Source organism: Xenopus laevis, chromosome 9_10S (assembly GCF_017654675.1).
Source record: "Xenopus laevis strain J_2021 chromosome 9_10S, Xenopus_laevis_v10.1, whole genome shotgun sequence".
NCBI lineage: Eukaryota > Metazoa > Chordata > Amphibia > Anura > Pipidae > Xenopus > Xenopus laevis.
The window spans coordinates 105,582,518-105,603,781 of NC_054388.1; the positions used below are offsets into that span (position 1 = coordinate 105,582,518).

At 41.7% G+C, this 21,264-nt stretch overlaps 1 protein-coding gene across 2 annotated transcripts in view; it reads right to left on the bottom strand.

Moving 5' to 3' along the window:
• Positions 1-16,761: 16,761 nt before the first annotated feature.
• XB5835757.S (uncharacterized XB5835757 S homeolog) overlaps positions 16,762-21,264 on the bottom strand; it is a 44,019-nt gene continuing 39,516 nt past the window's right edge. For both annotated transcript variants that reach the window (XM_018239312.2, XM_041578373.1), the window contains exon 20: positions 16,762-16,901. In XM_018239312.2, coding sequence (XP_018094801.1) covers positions 16,818-16,901 — 84 coding nt within the window. In that variant the 3' untranslated portion in view covers positions 16,762-16,817. The remainder of the gene's footprint in view (positions 16,902-21,264) is intronic.

Sequence of the window (21,264 nt, forward strand, 5' to 3'; positions counted from 1 at the left end):
AGCAATATTTCGGTCCTGAATAACTGTGCATATGCGACCAAAGTCACGGATATAGCCGAGGAAAGGAAGACCCGAAGATTACTGAATTGCTGGAAGATGGCGCCCGAATCTGCAAGGAGAGTTTACACCGAGGCTGGGGGGGAATATATAGGGTAGGGGTTTTTATGAATAAAGGGTTTGGTTCTCCTTTAAATTAATCCAATAGGCTGGTTCTGCTTCCAATAAGGATTAATTATATCTGAGTTGGGATCAAGTACAAGCTACTGTTTTATTATTACACAGAAAAAGGAAATCATTTTTTAATGTTTACATGACTTTCTAGTAGACTTAAGGTATGAAGATCCAAATTATGGAAGGATCCTTTATCCGGAAAGCCCCAGGTCCTGAGCATTCTGGATAATAGGTCCCATACCTGTACCAACAGGTTACCTGCCAAAAAAATTAGGTACACTGTGGGTTACAGGTAGAATTTTCAGGTGGGGATATAGATGCAGGTCGTGTAGCGAGTATCTGTGTTGTATTATCTACATTTTACTCCTATAAAAATCTTTTTAGATTTTATTTTCTGGCCCGCCCACTTTTGATGTCACTTCTGGTTTGCAGCAACAGCATTTCCTGTTTAGCGAGTTGCGGATCATGCTGCAGATAAAGCAGTTGTGGCGGGTATAAATGCGGGGGTGGCAGGTCCAGTTTCCAAAAATTGGTTCCACACCGGTCTCTACGCTCAATCTCAGTCTAAAGAGGCCAAGTCAGTAGCATCCGTGTCCGTGTACGACCTGCATTCTCTCCACCTCTATCTATGAATATAATATGTTCCAATTTATTGTAGAGCTGCCTAACTACAATCCTCACAAGACTGGCCTCCATAATATATGGAGCCTTTGCATCAATGATATTATCCAAGGATCTTTACAGACTGTTTTCTCAGTTGTTTGTTTTTAAGTACATGCGCCACCTAGAGAATCTAATAAGAAATAATCAGTGAAACAAAATAAAGACAGAAGGGACAGAGTCCCTTTAAGGGCAGAGACACACGCTCAGATTCGGGGAGATTAGTTGCCTGTCGACATATCTCCTCTTCTTCGGGGCGACTAATCTCCCTGAACTGCCTCCCCGCCGGCTAGAATGCAAATCGCCATCGGGATGGCACTGAGAGTGTTCGTTTTTCGAAGTCGCCCGAAGTTTCCTCGTGAGGCAACATCGGGCGACTTTGGAAAACGAAGCGCACTGATTGCCATCCCACCGACAATTTACATTCTAGCTGGCAGGGAGGCAAGTCGCCCCGAAAAAGAGGAGATTTGTCGACAGGCGACTACTCTGACCGTGTGTCTCTGCCCCAAAATGTATTAGCATTTTCATTTCTGCACATGCCCCCCAAAAACAATTATCTTTTCTCTGGCTTTAGCCAAAAGCGGCTAGTACACCAGTATCTACTCCTACTGTGGCTAATTAACCCAATACATGATTTAATGATGGCAACACTGCCTGGGGCCCGTCCCCTGAGACTCAGCAGAGATAACTGCAAAATCCTGAGCAAAGGGAAAGTGCTGAGCTGAAGGGAAGTGTTGTGTATATCTATAAATATATCTATAATCATGTATCTATCTATAACCCACACACTGAAAACTGACAGGTCTGAAAGCAGCAAATAAATACCTTGTTAAGGCTTAGGAAATAGAAGATTGCATATTCTGTCTCGGGAAAGAAAGGGGGGAAGAAGTTTTCAGTTGCACTTGGCAGGAGGAAGCACTGTGATGCAAGAAGCAGCTGGGAGTTAGAAGAAATCCTGGAAACAAATAGAAATAATATTAAGGACAGTTTAATAGAAGGAGATAATCACCTAAAAACAGAAGCAGAACTAGACACTCATTTCATCCAGCGGAAATGTGCAAATAATGTCCTCTCGTCAATCACTAACTTGTGGGCGCAGCTATGCCCGAAAATTCGAAAAAGAAACAGGGTTGTCCAGCACTCAAACGGATCCACAGGTCCCAAATATTTTAGTTAAAAAAAAATATTTTTATTAGTCAACGTTAAAAAAAATTATACTTGCATCTCCATCCGCCCAGGGGTGTAACTACAGAGGAAGCAGACCCTGCGGCTGCAGGGGGGCCCAGGAGGTATAGGGGCCCCATGAGGCCCCGATTCATATAGTAGTTAAATAAATATTGGTAAAACAAGTCAACCTTTAGACATTTTGAGGGCCTGAAAAATAATTTGCTGTGGGGCCCGGTGATATTTAGTTACACCACTGCATCCGCCCTATGCGTTTCGTGCCCACAAGGGCACTTAATTATGGGCTATTGGGCCATGGAGGGGTAAAACGGGTGCAGTTGGACAGCCCCTTAACAGCACAAATGTAAACTTGTGGTTCTTGTGCTAAGAAACAGCATTTGCTGAACGAATGCTGGGAATTATAGTTCGGCTAGACCAGTTTTGGTCTAAAATGAATTCTACGAGAAATGAGTTTAGGTTCAAGAAGTTTAGGTTCAAAAAGAGCTTTGTATCAGTGGCTTGTTGCTATTTGCCCTTTAACTCCCTTTAATGCAACAAATAGCAGCTGCGCATAAAGACTGTCCTATATGGAATGAATTGGCAGCCAATTGCTTTTTTTTCTGCACTTATGATTTGGTGACATGACAACGACTGCAAGCTCTTCTGGCAAGCATGTCTAGTAACATTTTATGGAGGATATTTGGTTTTATTAAACCAAATGTGCAACTTTCTGCCTTCCCGAACTACAAAAGCTCACAGCTCCCACTGACAGTTTTCATCTACTGGAGACAAGAGCACCACCAATCTTTGTCTCTAAGGGTGAGTGTGTGGCTAACGCTAGACCCCCTATGAAACACCAAACTGTACAACATAGTGATTTTCCCTGGCAGTAACACAAAAGGTCCCAGTTTACTGGAAACACCTGTGTTCCCCTGATGGCTGCCTTGGACAGATGGAAATAAGAAGGACAACCCACATGTACGACATAACCAGCCTCTTCACTTAAAGGAGAGGCTAAAACTAAGAAAGCTTTATCAGAAAGGTCTATATAAATACACCAGTAATCCCTCAAAGTAATGCTGCTCTGAGTCCTCTGTCAAAAGAAACAGCACATTTCTTTCCTTCTATTGTGTACTCATGGGCTTCTGTATCAGACTTCCTGTTTTCAGCTTAAACCTCCAGGGCTAGGGCTTGAGCATGCTCAGTTTGCTCCTCCTCCCATCCCTGCTATAAGTGAGCAGGCAGGAAGTGATATCAAACCAACCTTATATGGCAGCTGCTATCCTAAACAAACAGAGAGTTTCTAGAGCTGTTTACTCAGGTATGGTAAAGCATTCTGCAGAATAAATATAGTGTTATAACTTGTACTATTGTGGCTAATCTATTGGCCATAAACTGCTTCGGTAGCTTTCCTTCTCCTAAGTGAACAAGGGATGATGGGAGCTGTAGTTTTATAGCTGGAGATCTATAATCTAATCATGGGGAATTAGTGATTTTTCTGTACATTTCATATAGGTGCCACATCACCGATGAATGAACTACAGACAAGCATGCAAGCTACAAGGTTTTCTGTCCCAAGCGTTAGTAGAGACCAAGAGGAGTGATGGCTAGAGATGAGAAAAACTGCCCTGTTTCCCTTCGTTGCATAATGGTGAGATTTTACAAAAAAACATGGTGAAATTCCAGTCCAGATAATGCAAAAAATGTCGACACTGTGAAAATCGTGAATTTTTCTGTGAAGCTGATTTTACAAAATTTGATGGTCCTGTGTCTTGGTCTGTGTTGGACGAGCGCTGCCACCTCAAGGGCCCAACACTACTCCCCTGCCCATCACTATCTACCGCCCGTGTTTATTAGCATGACCCCTCCAATCCTGGTACCATGTCAATTTTACTTCCTACACTTTACATGTACCTCTGATCTGCAGACCCCAATGAGGAGCAGCCCGAGCTTGTACATAGTGTCTCCTAGACACAGAAAGTGAGTAGATAGATTGTGTGAAAGGACCAAAAATGTAACATTTAAAGTGCGGACACTTCACAGCAGTGAAATAGCAGGTATAGTAGAGAGAGATTGTGCCTATAGTAACAGTGGGATAATAGTCTCTGGGAAGGGAGTGTGACTGTGGGATAGTAGGTATAGTAGGGAGAGATGGTTGCTATAGTAAAACAGTGGGATAATAGTCCTCTGGGAAGGGAGTTGTGACTGCTGGGATAGCAGGTATAGTAGGGAGAGCATGGTGTCTATAGTAACAGTGGGGATAATAGTCTCTGGGAAGGGAGTGTGACTGTGGGATAGCAGGTATAGTAGGGAGAGATGGTGTCTATAGTAACAGTGGGATAATAGTCTCTGGGAAGGGAGTGTGACTGTGGGATAGCAGGTATAGTAGGGAGAGATGGTGCCTATAGTAACAGTGGGATAATAGTCTCTGGGAAGGGAGTGTGACTGTGGGATAGCAGGTATAGTAGGGAGAGATGGTGCTATAGTAACAGTGGATAATAGTCTCTGGGAAGGGAGTGTGACTGTGGGATAGCAGGTATAGTAGAGAGAGATGGTGCCTATAGTAACAGTGGGATAATAGTCTCTGGGAAGGGAGTGTGACTGTGGGATAGCAGGTATAGTAGGGAGAGATGGTGCCTATAAGTAACAGTGGGATAATAGTCTCTGGGAAGGGAAGTGTGACTGTGGGATAGCAGGTATAGTAGGGAGAGATGGTGCCCATAGTAACAGTGGATAATAGTCTCTGGGAAGGGAGTGTGACTGTGGGATAGCAGGTATAGTAGGGAGAGATGGTGCCCATAGTAACAGTGGATAATAGTCTCTGGGAAGGGAGTGTGACTGTGGATAGCAGGTATAGTAGGGAGAGATGGTGTCTATAGTAACAGTGGATAATAGTCTCTGGGAAGGGAGTGTGACTGTGGGATAGCAGGTAAAGTAGGGAGAGATGGTGTCTATAGTAACAGTGGGATAATAGTCTCTGGGAAGGAAGTGTGACTGTGGGATAGCAGGATAGTAGGGAGAGATGGTGCCTATAGTAACAGTGGGATAATAGTCTCTGGGAAGAGAGTGGACTGTGGGATAGTCAGGTATAGTAGGGAGAGATGGTGCCTATAGTAACAGTAGGATAATAGTCTCTGGGAAGGGAGTGTGACTGTGGGATAGCAGGTATAGTAGGGAGAGATGGTGCCTATAGTAACAGTGGATAATAGTCTCTGGAAGGAGTGTGACTGTGGGATAGCAGGTATAGTAGGGAGAGATGGTGTCTATAGTAACAGTGGATAATAGTCTCTGGGAAGGGAAGTGTGACTGTGGGATAGCAGGTAAAGTAGGGAGAGATGGTGTCTATAGTAACAGTGGGATAATAGTCTCTGGGAAGGAAGTGTGACTGTGGGATAGCAGGTATAGTAGGGAGAGATGGTGCCTATAGTAACAGTGGGATAATAGTCTCTGGGAAGGGAGTGTGACTGTGGGATAGCAGGTAAAGTAGGGAGAGATGGTGTCTATAGTAACAGTGGGATAATAGTCTCTGGGAAGGAAGTGTGACTGTGGGATAGCAGGTATAGTAGGGAGAGATGGTGCTATAGTAACAGTGGGATAATAGTCCTCTGGGAAGAGAGTGTGACTGTGGGATAGCAGGTATAGTAGGGAGAGATGGTGCCTATAGTAACAGTAGGGATAATAGTCCTCTGGGAAGGGAGTTGTGACTGTGGGATAGCAGGTATAGTAGGGAGAGATGATGCCTATAGTAACAGTGGGATAATAGTCTCTGGGAAGAGAGTGTGACTGTGGGATAGCAGGTATAGTAGGGAGAGATGGTGTCTATAGTAACAGTGGGATAATAGTCTCTGGACAGGGCGTGTGACTGTGGGATAGCAGGTATAGTAGGGAGAGATGGTGCCTATAGTAACAGTGGGATAATAGTCTCTGGGAAGAGAGTGAGACTGTGGGATAGCAGGTATAGTAGGGAGAGATGGTGTCTATAGTAACAGTGGGATAATAGTCTCTGGACAGGGCGTGTGACTGTGGGATAGCAGGTATAGTAGGTAGAGATGATGCCTATAGTAACAGTGGATAATAGTCTCTGGGAAAGGAGTGTGACTGTGGGATAGCAGGTATAGTAGGGAGAGATGGTGCCTATAGTAACAGTGGGATAATAGTCTCTGGGAAGAGAGTGTGACTGTGGGATAGCAGGTATAGTAGGGAGAGATGGTGCCTATAGTAACAGTAGGATAATAGTCTCTGGGAAGGGAGTGTGACTGTGGGATAGCAGGTATAGTAGGGAGAGATGGTGCCTATAGTAACAGTGGGATAATAGTCTCTGGGAAGGGAGTGTGACTGTGGGATAGCAGGTATAGTAGGGAGAGATGGTGTCTATAGTAACAGTGGATAATAGTCTCTGGGAAGGAAGTGTGACTGTGGGATAGCAGGTATAGTAGGGAGAGATGGTGTCTATAGTAACAGTGGATAATAGTCTCTGGGAAGGGAGTGTGACTGTGGGATAGCAGGTATAGTAGGGAGAGATGGTGCCTATAGTAACAGTGGATAATAGTCTCTGGGAAGGGAGTGTGACTGTGGGATAGCAGGTATAGTAGGGAGAGATGGTGCCTATAGTAACAGTGGATAATAGTCTCTGGGAAGGGAGTGTGACTGTGGGACAGTATATGAATAGGCTGTAGTTAAACAATAGCCAAACTAACCCACTTTATATAAATAATAGGCCTAGAAAGTCTATTTAGCCCCGGGCCACACCACTAGAGACGTCCCTATGTATATATTAACCCTTGCATGCTTGAAGGCTAACGCCTAACTCAACAACATACAAATCACTCACCTCGTGCTGAGACGCCTGGAGCAGAATTCGGGTGTCGCTGACAATACGGAGAGACGGGGGCAGATGTGTCCGGCAGTAAGAAGGGCCAGTGGCCTTTTATCAGAATGAATCCAGTTAAATGTGCCCGAGAGCCAGAATGGAATCTATTAATGCCCGGCCAATCCAGCTGCATTACACAGAGAGACAGCGGATAAGGAGAATGTTCTTTTCGATTCCCTGATATTTTTTATATCATTGCTCCCCCCCTGAGCACAGATAGAATGCCGGCCTTATGGAACGCTTTACGGACACAGCCAGGATCTCTCTGTTCATCTCAAGCACTTAAATTGCTCTCTGCAATAAGTGGCAGTTTTTTTCCTATAGCAAAACACACGCAGAGCAGCAGGCGGCAGTTACGGCCTCAGATGGCGCTGTGGCTAATGACATGCGATGTTTGGCTACCATAGCTACCTGTCTGAGAGATTCTCCCTTAATTGCCTCCCCGGAGGAAAGTACAGAGAGGCAGCTGTGTGTTTTATACGGACGCCCAAATACACGGCGAGGGAAAAGGAGCCGCAGCCTCGTTTACGAATAGAGCGCAATTACGGAACGCAAATAGCCATTTTTTATTCTTTCGTGAAAGATTTAGCCGAATACTGAACCAAATCCAAATTTGCAAATTAGGGTTGGGGAGGGGAAAAAAAAGAGCTTTGTGCGGCTAAAAAATTTTTTACTTCCTTGTTTTGTGACAAAAAGTCACGGGATTTTATGGATTCGGTTTGGCCAAAGCCTTCAGCTAAATCCAAATCCTGCTGAAAAAGGCTGAATCCTGGCAGAATACTGAACCGAATACTGGATCCCTACTTTTAGTATGTTATAGAACAGCCAATTCTAAGCAACTTTTCAATTGGTCTTCATTATTTTTATTTTTTGAATTATTGGCCTTTTTTCTTCTGACTCTTTGCAGCTTTCAAATGGGGTCACTGACCCTCATCTATAAAACAAATGCTCCGTACAGCTACAATTGTATTGTTATTGCTACTTTTTATTGCTCATCTTTCTATACAGGCCTCTCCTATTTATATCCCAGTCTCTTATTCAAATTAATGCATGGTTGCTGGGGTAACTTGGACCCTAGCAACCAGATTGCTGAAACTGCAACCTGGAGAGCTGCTGAATAAAAAGCTCAAAAAACACAAATAATGGCATGTAAAACAATGGGAGGCCTAGGGGGAAGAGGAAAGGGTTTTGGTATTCAGCTTTCTCTCTGCTTATGACAAGGGCAACGGGAAAAATTAAGTTATCATATAATAAATAGGGATGCACCGAATCCACTATTTTGGATTCAACCAAGCCCCCGAATCCTCTGTGAAAGATTCAGCCGAATACCAAACCGAATCCTAAATTGCATATGCTAATTAGAGGTGGAAAGGGGAAACATTTTTAATTCCTTGTTTTGTGACAAAAAGTCACGTGATTTTCCTCCCTGTCCGTAATTTGCAAATGCTCGGCCGAATCCGAATCCTGCTTAAAAAGACCGAATACCGAACTGAATCCCGAATTCAGTGCATCCCTAATAATAAATAAAGTTGTGTTCAGAATAATAGTGTGTTTAACAAAGTGAATAAAGCTCAGAATCCATATACAGGTATGGGACCTGTTATCCAGAATGCTCGGGACCTGGGGTTTTCCAGATAATGGATCTTTCTGTAATTTGGATCTTCATACCTTAAGTCTACTAGAAAATCATTTAAACGTTAAATAAACCCAATAGGCTGGTTTTGCTTCCAATAAGGATTAATTATATCTTAGTTGGGATCAAGTACAAGCTACTGTTTTATTATTATATATAAAAAGGAAATCACTTTTAAACATTTGGATTATTTGGATAAAATGGAGTCTATGGGAGACGGCATGTTTCCTGAATTTGCTTTCTTTTGAATGACTGAACTAATATTGAGTTGTATAACGGTGTTTCTGAGAACTGCTGCACATCTAAGGCAGAGATACGCGGTCAGATTCGGGGGAAATTAGTCGGCTGGCAACAAATCTCCTCTTCTTCGGGGCGACTAATATCCCCAAACTGCCTCCCCTGCCTTCATGACGGCTAGAATGTAAATTGCCGGCGGGATGGCACTTGAAGCGATTCGTTTTCCGGTCATCCTACGTTTCCTCGTGAGGCGACTTCGGAAAATGAAGCGTTCTGAGCGTCATATTGCTGGCGATTTACATTCTAGAAGACGGGAAGGCAGTTTAGGGAGATTAGTCGCCTCGAAGAAGAAGAGATTTGTCACCAGCCGACTAATTTCTCCGAATCTGAGCGTCTCTGCCCTTACATGGACTCCACCAACTTCCAACAACCTGTTACATTCCTCAATTCTTCTACATTTCTTGCACTTGCCTCACAAACACCATTTTTCATGTCACCCCAAAAGTTTTCTATTGGATTAAGGTCCAGGGATTGGGCCACTCCATAATGTCAATCTTGTAGGTGTGGAACCAAGATGTTGCTCATTTACTGGTGAGTTTGGGGCCGTTGAAACCCCCATATCAAGGACATCTCCTCTTCGGCATAAGGCAACATGACCTCTTCATGTATTTTGATGTATTGAAACTGATCCATGATCCCTGGTATGAGATAAATAGGCCCAACACTATAGTATGAGAAACATCCCCATATCATGATACTTGGGCCACCAGCTTCACTGGCTCCACTCTGTACTGTGACTTGAATTCAGTGTTTGGGGCTCGTCTGACAAACTGTCTGTGGCCCCTAGACCCAAAAAGAATCTCTCTCTGTCTGTCTATCTCTTTCTATGTCTGTCTGTCTATCTATCTCTCAATCTCCTTATCTATCTATCTCTTTATATATATTTATATCTCGGTCTATCTCTTTATCTATCTGTCTATTTCTATCTATCACTCTCTCTTTCTCTGTCCGTCTATCTATCCCTCTATCGTATCTCTCTCTGACTTTCCATTTCTCTCTATTTCTTTCTCTGTGTGTCTATCTATCTATCTATTATCTATCTATCTATTATCTATCTATCTATCTATCTATCTATCTATCTCTCTATCTCTCTCTCTCTCTCTCTCTCTCTCTCTCTCTCTCTCTCTCTCTCTCTCTCTCTCTCTCTATCTATCAATTTTCTGTCTATACTCCAAGCAGATACAAGACTGATTCCCTTTTCAGTGTAATAATAAAACAGTAACTTGTACTTGATCCCAACTAAGATATAATTGATCCTTATTGGAAGCAAAACCAGCCTATTGGGTTTATTCAATGTTTAAAGTATTTTCTAATAGAATGACTAAAGATCAAAATTACAGAAAGATCTGTTGTCTGGAAAACCTCAGCATTCTGGATAACAGGTTAATTCTATGATTTCTGTAGTCCTACCCTTAGATTACACCTCAGTGATATTATGCAGGTAGGATGATGTAGGACAAGTTGCTGATGTAGGACCTGACCAGAAGGGAGACTCATTGGCCAGAGTTTATAGGTTTGAGTGCAGAGTTTGGAAGCCGACCTTGAGCCTGTGATGCTCCATGTTCCATGAAATTCAGTGTTACTGATCCCAATGCATTAGATATATGAATAAAGGTGTAATATAGGGATGATGTCTGATATAAGAAGATTACTAGGAGAGATGCCCCATATTTTATGAATTGGGTGCAGCTGTCAGTCTGGCAATAACCCAAATAGAGAGGCCAAGTTAATCCCCTGAAAAGTGCACCCTTTTATAAATTGGAAACCATTGTATTTTATCCTAATCTGGGAGGTAATCCTTTCACTGGCAAATGGCTCAGGCGTCTGATCTCTGTGTCCCACTCTCAGGGACCTTTCAGTCAATATGGGTCCACACTCACGTCACACAGGGACAAGCTTCTACTTGGTTAGTTACATTTCTCAAATTTATTGGACACCCTCTTGCTTCATATGTCAGTTTTCTGTTCACTAGAACCTTATTTACCACTGACAGCCAGTGCTTTACTGAAGGAGGCTGGGGGGGGGGGGGGTCATCCACTTTATGACCATGGATTATTTGGGGTAGAATATGACAGTTTAATAAGGATTCTAGTCCTAACTAGGGGGAGATGCCTTCTATTATTCCCAGTAAGCACACTCCTGATGTGCAGCCCCAGTGAATGTCAAATGGTCCCGCAAGTAGTCCACAACTTTAGACCAAACCTGAAAAACCATTGGGCACTGCTTTTTCCAGGGAAAACAACCCCAACCTTGACAGTCTCCCCTCATAATTTAACTCTTCCCTCCCTCTAACCAGTTTAGTTGCACTTAGTCTCTGCACTCTCTCCAGCTCATTTATATCCCTCTTAAGGACTGGAGTCCAAAACTGCCCCCATACTCCAGATGAGGCCTCACCAGGGACCTATAAAGAGACATAATTATGTTTTCATCTCTTGAGTTAATGCCCTTTTTTATACAAGACAGAACTTTATTTGCTTTAGTAGCCACAGAATGACCCTGCCCAGAATTAGACAACTTGTTATCTACAAAGACCCCTAGATCCTTCTCATTTAAGGAAACTCCCAACACACTGCCCTTTAGTGTATAACTTGCATTTATATTATTTTTGCCAAAGTGCACAAACTGCATTTATCAACATTGAACCTCATTTTCCAGTTTGCTGCCCAGTTTTCCAGTTTAGACAAATCCCTCTGCAAAGTGTCAGCATCCTGCATGGAACCTATAGTTCTGCACAATTTAGTCTCATCTGTAAAAATAGAAACAGTAACTTTCAATGGCCACCTCCAGGTCATTAATAAACAAGTTGAAAAGCAAGGGACCTAGTACAGAGCCCTGCGGTACTCCACTAACAACACTGGTCCAATTGGAGGCTTCATTAAAGTCTATGGCAATGGTTCCCAAACGGAGACTGAGAGCAATGGCTAGGGGCAGATTGAAGGTAAGTTTGAGGTGAGCTTTGAGGACTCAGCCTCTTTAATCTCCTAGATACACCTTCAATTCCAGCTTGAAGATCTTTGACATCGGCCAGATATTGATCGGGAAAGCCCGTCAGAGGGTCCTTCACATGGGCCGATAAGCTGCCGACTAGGGATGCACCGAATCCGCTATTTTGGATTTCCCAAAATATTTGCGAAAGATTCGGCCATATGCAAATTAGGGATGGGAAGGGGGAAAACATGTTTTACTTTCTTGTTTTGTGACAAAGTCTTGCAGTTTCCCACTGACCCTAATTTGCATATGCAGATTAAGATTCTGTTCGGCCGGACAGAGGGATTCTGCCGAATACGAATCCTGCTGAAAAAGGCAGAATCCGGTGCATCCCTACTGACGACAGACTGAGTTTTATCGGCCCGTAAGTCTGTCCAATCTGCTGCTCTCTAGTGAAAGCCCTGGAGCAAGGCAAATACAGGATAATAAAAAGCCCATGCCTTACCTGCAAATGCACCTGTTGAGCAGAGGTTGCAGCAAATAAACAAATGGACTTGTGGGCGAGTGCACCCCACCGTATATCCTTCCGACTGCATTCCAGGACCCTATTTATAAGGACCGGCTCTGTGTTCGGCCATATTGCTAATTGGCTCCCTATGTAATCTGATCGCCTTGTGCGGTAACAAAGCCAATGTAAACGGGAAAATATTCCGCTATGTGTGCCAACGTTATATTTATATTATTCTCTTGTATAATTCAGCATGAGCCTGATAAATATTTCACCATGATTGTAAACCTGTATCACTCACACTGAAAAATCCCCTGCACCACCTTCCAAAAAGCCTCTTTATCCTTTCCAATGTCCTTCTTTTAAAGGGAAAGCTCATCTGACCAACACTATCATAATAGAAGTTACAGTATTCTCAAGGTCAGTTGCCCCATTGACAATATCCTAATGATTGCATATTGGAAAGTTAAGTGCTAAAACGGCTACACCAAATACTATCACATCCTCCACTGACTACTTATGAAGAATATAACACTTCAGGAAGACTACGGGATAAGAAAAGGAATGTTGGGGTTCAGAACAACGCTTTGCTACAAGGCTGAAACTGGCATCGGAATAAAAGTAGATCTTTACCCAACTAGGCCAACATCCTGGGGCCAAATTAGCGAGATCCAGACAGGGCATAATGGGGACCTAAGTGGAACTCCCAAACGTGGGCTCCATCAAGGTAGACGCAGTCCTTGTCTGATATCAACAGTCCTGTAGACTGTTAGGGCTGCAGCTTTTATTGGTCCATGTATGACCACTTATAGCAACACCTTATGTGATATCTAGTTGGAAGCTGGTGGGTCTGATGAAGTCTATCCAATTGACTTTCAGCAACGTAACAATGCGGTCCTTACCCAATGGGATTTTCTAACCTGCCCAGCTATATATCAAGTAGGCTGTGGTGAGAACCAATAAGCTTTGGCGTTAGCAGCTTTAATTGGCCGGTGTATGGTCACCTTAAGCAACACCTTCAAAGGTAGCAAGGCACTAAATGCAGGCTGGTGGGCCTGATGAAGCTTTCAATATATTAATGTGGTCCTAACCCAATGGTATTTTCTAATGTATTGTGAAGAATGGGAATCATTCACGACAGCAGGTTAACTGCAATTATGCTGTTTATTGTGTCACCACACGACATGTTTCGGACCTATTGGCCCTTTTTCAAGTGTGGAATGGTATTTTCTAACTTGTCCAACCAGATTTCAGGTAGGCAAAGCCCAAAAGCCAATAAGTGTTGGGAGTCCGAAGCTTTTATTGGCCACTTTAAGCAACACCTTCAAAGGTAGGCCTGATGAAGCCTATCCAAATGGCTTTCATCATTAACACAGTGATGTGGTCCTCACCAATGGGCTTTGATATCAGGCAGCCCAATAAGCTTTGGAGCTGGCAGCTTTTATTGGCCCATGTATGGCCACCCTAGTAATACATTCAAAGATAGCAAGGCTCCAGCTGGAGGCCCGCAGGTCAGATCCAGCCTTTCAAAATGTCTCAGCATGCCTAAGGGCATTTTCTAATCTAATACTCCTGTTTTACACTTGCTTTGCAATAGAAAAAGGCTAGAAATTCTGTATTTTGTATACTAAACATAAACTTACTGCACCACAAACCTAATCAAACAAATGATTTATGCTTTCAAAGTTGGCCACAGGGGTTCACCATCTTGTAACTTTGTTAAACATCTTTGCAAGACCAAGACTGTGCACATGCTCAGTGCAGTCTGGGCTGCTTAGGGATCGTCATAAATGATCAAAACAGCACAAGTCAAAATTATATCTGCCAGAAGCCGATACAGCAAGACTGATTAATAATCAGAATATACAGACTGCACTGGGTCCTGTGTTGTCATGTAATCAAATGTGGATTTTATAGTTTTTGTATTGTTTAATACAAACTCTCTACAACTCTGCAGAACCAGTGGCTGCAGCAAAATAATCCTCCAAATAGAATCCCAGTTTATCTGTTTAAATCTGGCTCCATGATCTTTGTCCCTGCAGCTGGAGTTGGAAATAGTAAAGGCGATGTCAAGGCAAAGATAAAATCTAGGGATGCACCGAATCCAGGATTCGGTTCGGGATTCGTCCTTTTTCAGCAGGATTCAGCCGAATCCTCCTTCCCAGCCGAACCGAATTTGCATATGCAAATTAGTGGCGGGGAGGGAAATCTTGTGACTTTTTGTGACAAAACAAGGAAGTAAAAAGTTTTCCCCTTCACACCCCTAATTTGCATATGCAAATTAGGATTCGGATCGGTATTCGGCCGAATCTTTCGCGAACGATTCGGGGGATCGGCCGAATCAAAAATAGTGGATTCGGTGCATCCCTAATAAAATCCAATACAAATCTCTACACAGTCGCCGACTGCTCTACAGGGAAACAAACAAAGCTGCTTGAGTTCTGCATGGCTGGGAAGTAAGGTGGGGGCCCCCCCTACTGTTCATAAGTATGATTGTTTCCCTGCAGAGCAGTTAGGGACCGTCTGACAATTCCTATCCACAGCAGTAAATTAAGTGAGAATTTCACTGCAGGCAGGTTTCTTATAAAAACGGTACACATTTTTTAATTAAAATATATTGGAAAGTTAAAATGGGATTTTATTTTTTTGCCTTTTCATGACCTTTAACATCATTTTCACTGGAATTACAGCAAAGCAAATGAGAGTGTAGTTACCCTTTTAAAAAGCAGAAAGGTAGACATGCAACGGCAATGACTAGTTGTCTGCACTGGGACTGGTGTAAAACAGGCACTTTAATAAAGATTCATGAAAACAAAACACTGCTCGTGGACAAACGAATGAGAAGAGATCCAATCAGAATCACTTGAACCTTTTCTTTTTAAATAGGGCAGAAATACGCCGGTGTCTCAATGAAACAGAACATCTTTATTTGCTTCCTATACAACATGCACCACTAAATCTGGCCATAGATGCAAAGATCCGATCGTACGAATCATCTCCCGACCTGCCACTAATCATTCAGATCAAATAAAGTAGTAAAAGAACAGATCAGCCGATGTTCTGCCCCTGACAGCAATCGTACGAAAGTTATGTCCGACCAAAGCTGGTGACAGTCTCCCTCTGAAAATCGTACGATCGGCAATACATGTAAGAAAAATGTCGGGACTCTCCACACATGGTCCGAAAATCGTACGAATCCTCGATTTGTGCGATCAGATCTTTGCGTCTATGGCCAGCTTAAGTCAAGAACGGTGTCTCTGTAAAGAACCCGCGGCCTGAGTCATAGGCCTGTGCCAGCCAGTCATTTAGAAAGAGTGGCAGAAGGATTATGGGAAAAGTAACATCATGGCGCCCCTTTAAGTCAATGACAGGCAACAGAGGACGGGTATTTGACATTTGGAGAGAGATAATTTCCAGCGTGGAGGGCAGGTAGGGGGCAATGTTTGCCATTACACTTATACTACTTTGACCTCTGGTTGCCCAGTTGTTGCTGTACTAGACTCCCAGCATGCTCAGTGGATGCTCAGCAGGGGACCTAGACCTTGAATATTACCTACATATACGCTCCATGGTGTGGCGTCACAAAACTGGGGGCCAATATTACTCTGTAGTATTACCTAGGGATGTCCCGAATTCACTATTTGGGATTCGGCTGAATCCTTTGTGAAAAAGTTGGCCGAATACCGACCCGAATCCTAATTTACTTATGTAAATTAGGGACGGGAAAGGGAAAACTAGGAAAACTTTCTTTTTACTTTGTTACAAAAAGTCACGAGATTTCCCTTCCCACTCCTCATTAGCATATGCAATTCAGGATTTGGTTGAGCCGAATCCTGCTGAAAAAGGCTGAAAAAGGCTAAATCCTGGCCGAAACGAATCCCGTGCATCCCTAGTATTAACTAGGGATGCACCGAATCCAGGATTCGGTTTAGGATTCTGCCTTTTTCAGCAGGATTCGGCCAAACTGAATAGGAATTTGCATATGCAAATTAGGGACGGGGAGGGAAACAAAACAAGGAAGTAAAAAATGCTTTCCCCTTCCCACCCCAAATTAGGATTCGGATTTAGTTCGGTATTTGGCCAAATCTTTCGCAAAGGATACGGGGGTTCGGCAAAATCCAAAATAGTGGCTTCGGTGCATCCCTAGTATTAACCCATAACAACCAATCAGTATATCGCATTCACTAGTTGCCCGCAGCTGCTCAACCAATGCTGATTGGTTTCTAGGAGTTAAATAGGGTGTACCAGTAAAGACTGCAATTCAGCCTGGCACACAGTAATGGAATACCGTGGTATGTGCATCATAATAATAATACTACTAAAGTCACCGGGAAAGTAAAACTGCATGCCTGCAAATAACAGATCTTAAAGACAACACTAGCACCCCCTGCTGACACAGGACAGAACTGCAGCTGGATACTACACTCCACCGACATCTGGAATATAAAAGTCAGCCAGATATAAAAGCTTTTCCTCCATTTAAAGTCCAAGAGGCACTTGAGTTATGAGAACGGACATGAAGATTCTCTCGGCACAAAGTGCATGTGTGTTTAATGCAGTCTCTCTTTTTGGGCACCTCTAAACCATTAACAGCGGTTTCTTAGTCTGACAATCTTGTTTTGCAACGCCTGGATCTCAGTGAGAACGTGTAGACCCTGCAAGTCCAGAACCTGTATGTGATAGAACAAAATAAACGTCAAGCAAAACCACTTATGTGTGTATATGTGTGTGTGTATGTATGTACATATATAATATATATATAATGTCATTTTTGTCACATGACTCACTAAAACTTGTGATTATAATAAACAAAGAACCCCTGTTGGAAAATATAAGGATATTAGAAGTGACCTCGGAGTTCCATAACCAGTATAAAAGCACTCAGCCTTCGGCCTTGTGTTTTTATATGGTCATGGAACTTCTCTGTGACTTATAATATCCTTATATTTTACAATAGGGGGTACTTTATTCACTATATATATATATATATATATATATATATATATATATATATATATATATATATATATACACACAATAGCCATGAATATCTTGTAAATTGTAGCCTTCGGTCGTTGTGCTTTTACATGGTCATGAAACTCCTTGGTAACTTATAATATCCTTATAATTTACAAAAGGGGGTACTTTATTCACTATATAAAATACACAAAAGCCATGAATATCTTGTAAATGATATCCTTATAAATGGTGACTAGTGATGTCATCAGTTATAAACAGTGAGTTCTGATGTCATTTTTGTCACATGACTCACTAAAATTTGAGTATTATAATAAATAAAGCACCCCTTGTTGTAAAATATGAGGATTTTATAAGTAACCTTGCCCGTGCTTTTATATGGTCATGGAACTGTGACTTATAATATCCTTATATTTTACAATAGGGGTACTTTACTCATTATATATATATATATATATATATATATATATATATATATATATATATATATATATATATATATATATATATATATATATTATATATATATATAGTGAATAAAGTACCCCCTCTTGTAAATTATAAGGCTATTATAAGTTACCGAGGAGTTTCATGACAGAGTGCTTTTATACAGGTCATGGAACTCATTTTCCAACAAGGGGTACTTTATTTATTATAATGCACAAGTTTTAGTGAGTCATGTGACAGAAATGACATCACTACTCCCCATTTATAACTGATGACATCACTTGTCACCGTTTATAAGGATATATTCATGGCTTTTGTGTATTATATAGTGAATAAAGTAACCCACTTGTAAATTATAAGGATATTATAAGTTACTGAGGAGTTTCATGACCATATCAAAACACGAGGCTGATGACAGAGTGTTTTTATACAGGTCATGGAACTCCGAGGTAACTTCTAATATCCTCATATTTTGCAACTGGGGGTACTTTATTTATTATAATACACAAGTTTCAGTGTGACAGAAATGACATCAGAACTCACCATTTATAAGGATATAATTTATAACATATGCATAGCTTTTGTATATATATATATATATATTCATAGGAATGATGAAAACCAGCACTTACGATGAGGAAATCACTATCGCCTGGGTGCAGTCCTTGGTGATAATGAATGGATGTATGTGAATGTCGCACTCGCGGGTCTTAGAAGAATAAATAAGCTTTTTATATGTGGACAATCGCTGACGTTTCGGCTGATGCAACAGCCTTTCTCAAAGTGAAAAAGGGGGTCAAGCAAACGGAATAAATACCTGGTGTGGCGGGAAGAAAACAACCAAAAGCAGGGGAAGTGACGTGACTGTGACATCACACGTAAAACACACAGTGGAAAAAGTGAAAAATACTTATATGTAACAAATTAAATGTACTTATTGGAACCCATATCTTTATATATAGAGCCGCTAATGTATATGTATAGTTATCTCTTTGTATCTTAAAATTACCTCTAATTTGGCCCAACATAACACATCAAAGCATGTAATAACGATGTTTTGGTGTTACAAGGAAATGTAAATGGTGGAGATCAAAGGAAAGCAGGAAATGAGAGACACTGTGTTGTGTGGTGTATTGGTTCCATAGTATAGATCTGCGCGTCTCTTCATTGGCGATATACAAATAGAAGGGGACTAGAGTATAAGGTTTATGAAGGAAAAATGAGACTTGAGTATGAGCTGAAAGAATACAAGGCAAGATGAGAAATCGAAAAAACAAAAAAAAGGAATAGATAATGAAAAGATAAAAGAATAATGGAAAATAAAAAAATAAGTAAAAATAAAAATAGAAAACAAAAAATAATTTAGAAAAAATAAATGAAAAAAGGGAAAAATAAAAAAGAATAAGAAATAAGAAAGTCCTTTGGTCTGTGTCTCATTCTGTGAAGCTCACAGCAGACCTAAATAGGAAGGAATTCTCCGCGCCGGTTGTAGTTGTGGATTGTGTCACTGGCACTTGAAAAGTCAATTGATAGTCATCGCTATTGCTCGTATTACCAGCAGTCATCAAGTCTTTCGTAGTTAGTTGTTGGTGGAACCTCTCGTTGTGTCGAGATTTATTGTAATTCATACATGTTTCATGGGTTATTGATCGCCTTGTTGTAACTGAACTGTTTCGTCACATAGTATAGGGACCATATAGTGTTTGGTTGTCAGTGGTCCGACGTGCTGTGGGTTATCAGGTATCTCTCCGTACCCTGCCGTGTGCAATGGGGGACTAGTCTGTCAAAGGTCAGGTTGGCAGACATCAATGGTATGTAGTTATCAAGCCGCACAAACTCTGTGGCTCATTTGTGGTTCAGTAGTTTGGATGTCAATGGTCGTTTGCCAAATAGTAACGAAAAGTCGGAAAAATATTTGCAGAAGTCTTCAGTTGTAGCTGGTAGAGCTGGTCTCAGGTCCTCAAGTGGTTATTGGGACTGTGTCGTGTGCATGGGGTGACTGGTCCATCGTACCTTAAATCCGCCGACATCCCGAGTGTCTCCACATCATGCTGTCACATACATTGTTGTAAGGTGTTTCCGATGTCAATGGTCATTTACCAATCGGTAAGGAAAATGTAAGATAATTGGACGCACAAATGAAATAAGCCACAACGGATGGCCCGAGGGGAAAAAAAGGGGGTTTTCCAAATAGGATGGATCCGGGTAATGCAGCGTGTACATACGAAAATTGTAAAATGGACTTGAAAAATATATAGTGTACTCAAAATAGGAGAGGTCTTCAATTATACCAAAATGAGTAATAATGACTGGCAAAAAATAGAAAAATGTAAAAATGAATAACAAAAGTGGGTATACCAAAAATAAACAAAATAAATATAAATCAAAATATAAAAATAAATGAACAAAAAGCGAGTAAGAAAAATGCAGTTTAGGGAAAGCACCGCTTGGAAGAAAACAAAAGACAAAAAATGTCAAAAAGGGGAGACACAATACAGATAACAAAGGAAAAAGATAAATGGTAGTTACTGAGAAAAGATTAGGGGGAACGAAAATTATGAACAAAATGATCTATGTGTGGATGGATACAACCACGGTGACTCCAGTATAAGTGTGCTAGAAATGCAGCATATAGTACCAAAAAATGGGAAACCGTGAACAAAAACTGAAGGAATATAGAAAATACACTTGTTGCTTATGTACATACTTCTAAGAGGGTACAATTTGTTTCATACAATGTTATTGAGGGTATTTTTTAGAAGAGTATCCAAGACAGGGGTGCCCAAACTTTTTGCAACGAGGGTCAGATTTGGTGAGGTGAAAATGTTTGGGGGCCGACCATTCAGCCCGACATTCTTTGAAACATTAACATTAAATTACAGGAATCGTAGCAGTAATATTTGGGCACATTAGTGAAATGATCTGCCACTCGGTCTATACTGCTGCCTGTGTGCTGAAGGTGTTAGTAATAGACACGTACTGGAACGTAGTGACGCCATACTTCTTTAGTTTACTTTACTGGCACGTCAGTACATCTATTGACACCTTCAGCCCTAAAGAAATATTCGAAAACAGTGCGTCTCTACATGCCAGATCATTTCACTAATGTGCCTTAATATTACTGCTATGGGATTCCTGATCGCACTGTGCTGGGGGGGCCTCATTATTATTCATTTCATGATGGAGGCTGAGGGCCGGTGTAAATTTGAAAACAGCCCGCAATTGGCCCCCAGGCCACACTTTGGACACGCCTGATCTAAGAATTTAAGGATCAAAAGACTTTCAGTATTGGATCTTAATGCCTCAATCATAACTATTATAAATACAATTATAAACACAACGGTGTGGTCTGGTGTAACTACAGCTACTGTTTGGGATGTTACTTATGTATAAATGGAGAGTAGGATATTAATTTATTGAGTCAATACAGGCTTAAAGTGTCGAGTCTATGGATCCATCGTAGTTCTCATTGAAGTAGGATCTTCTCACTGTTACCTCCTTGGATCGGTTGGGGTACGTGATCGATAAGCATACAACGGAGACTTGCCAATGTGGGTCTGTTAAGGAGAAAATGGGCTGCCACAGGTGTGTCCGCCTTCCCCGTTTTGA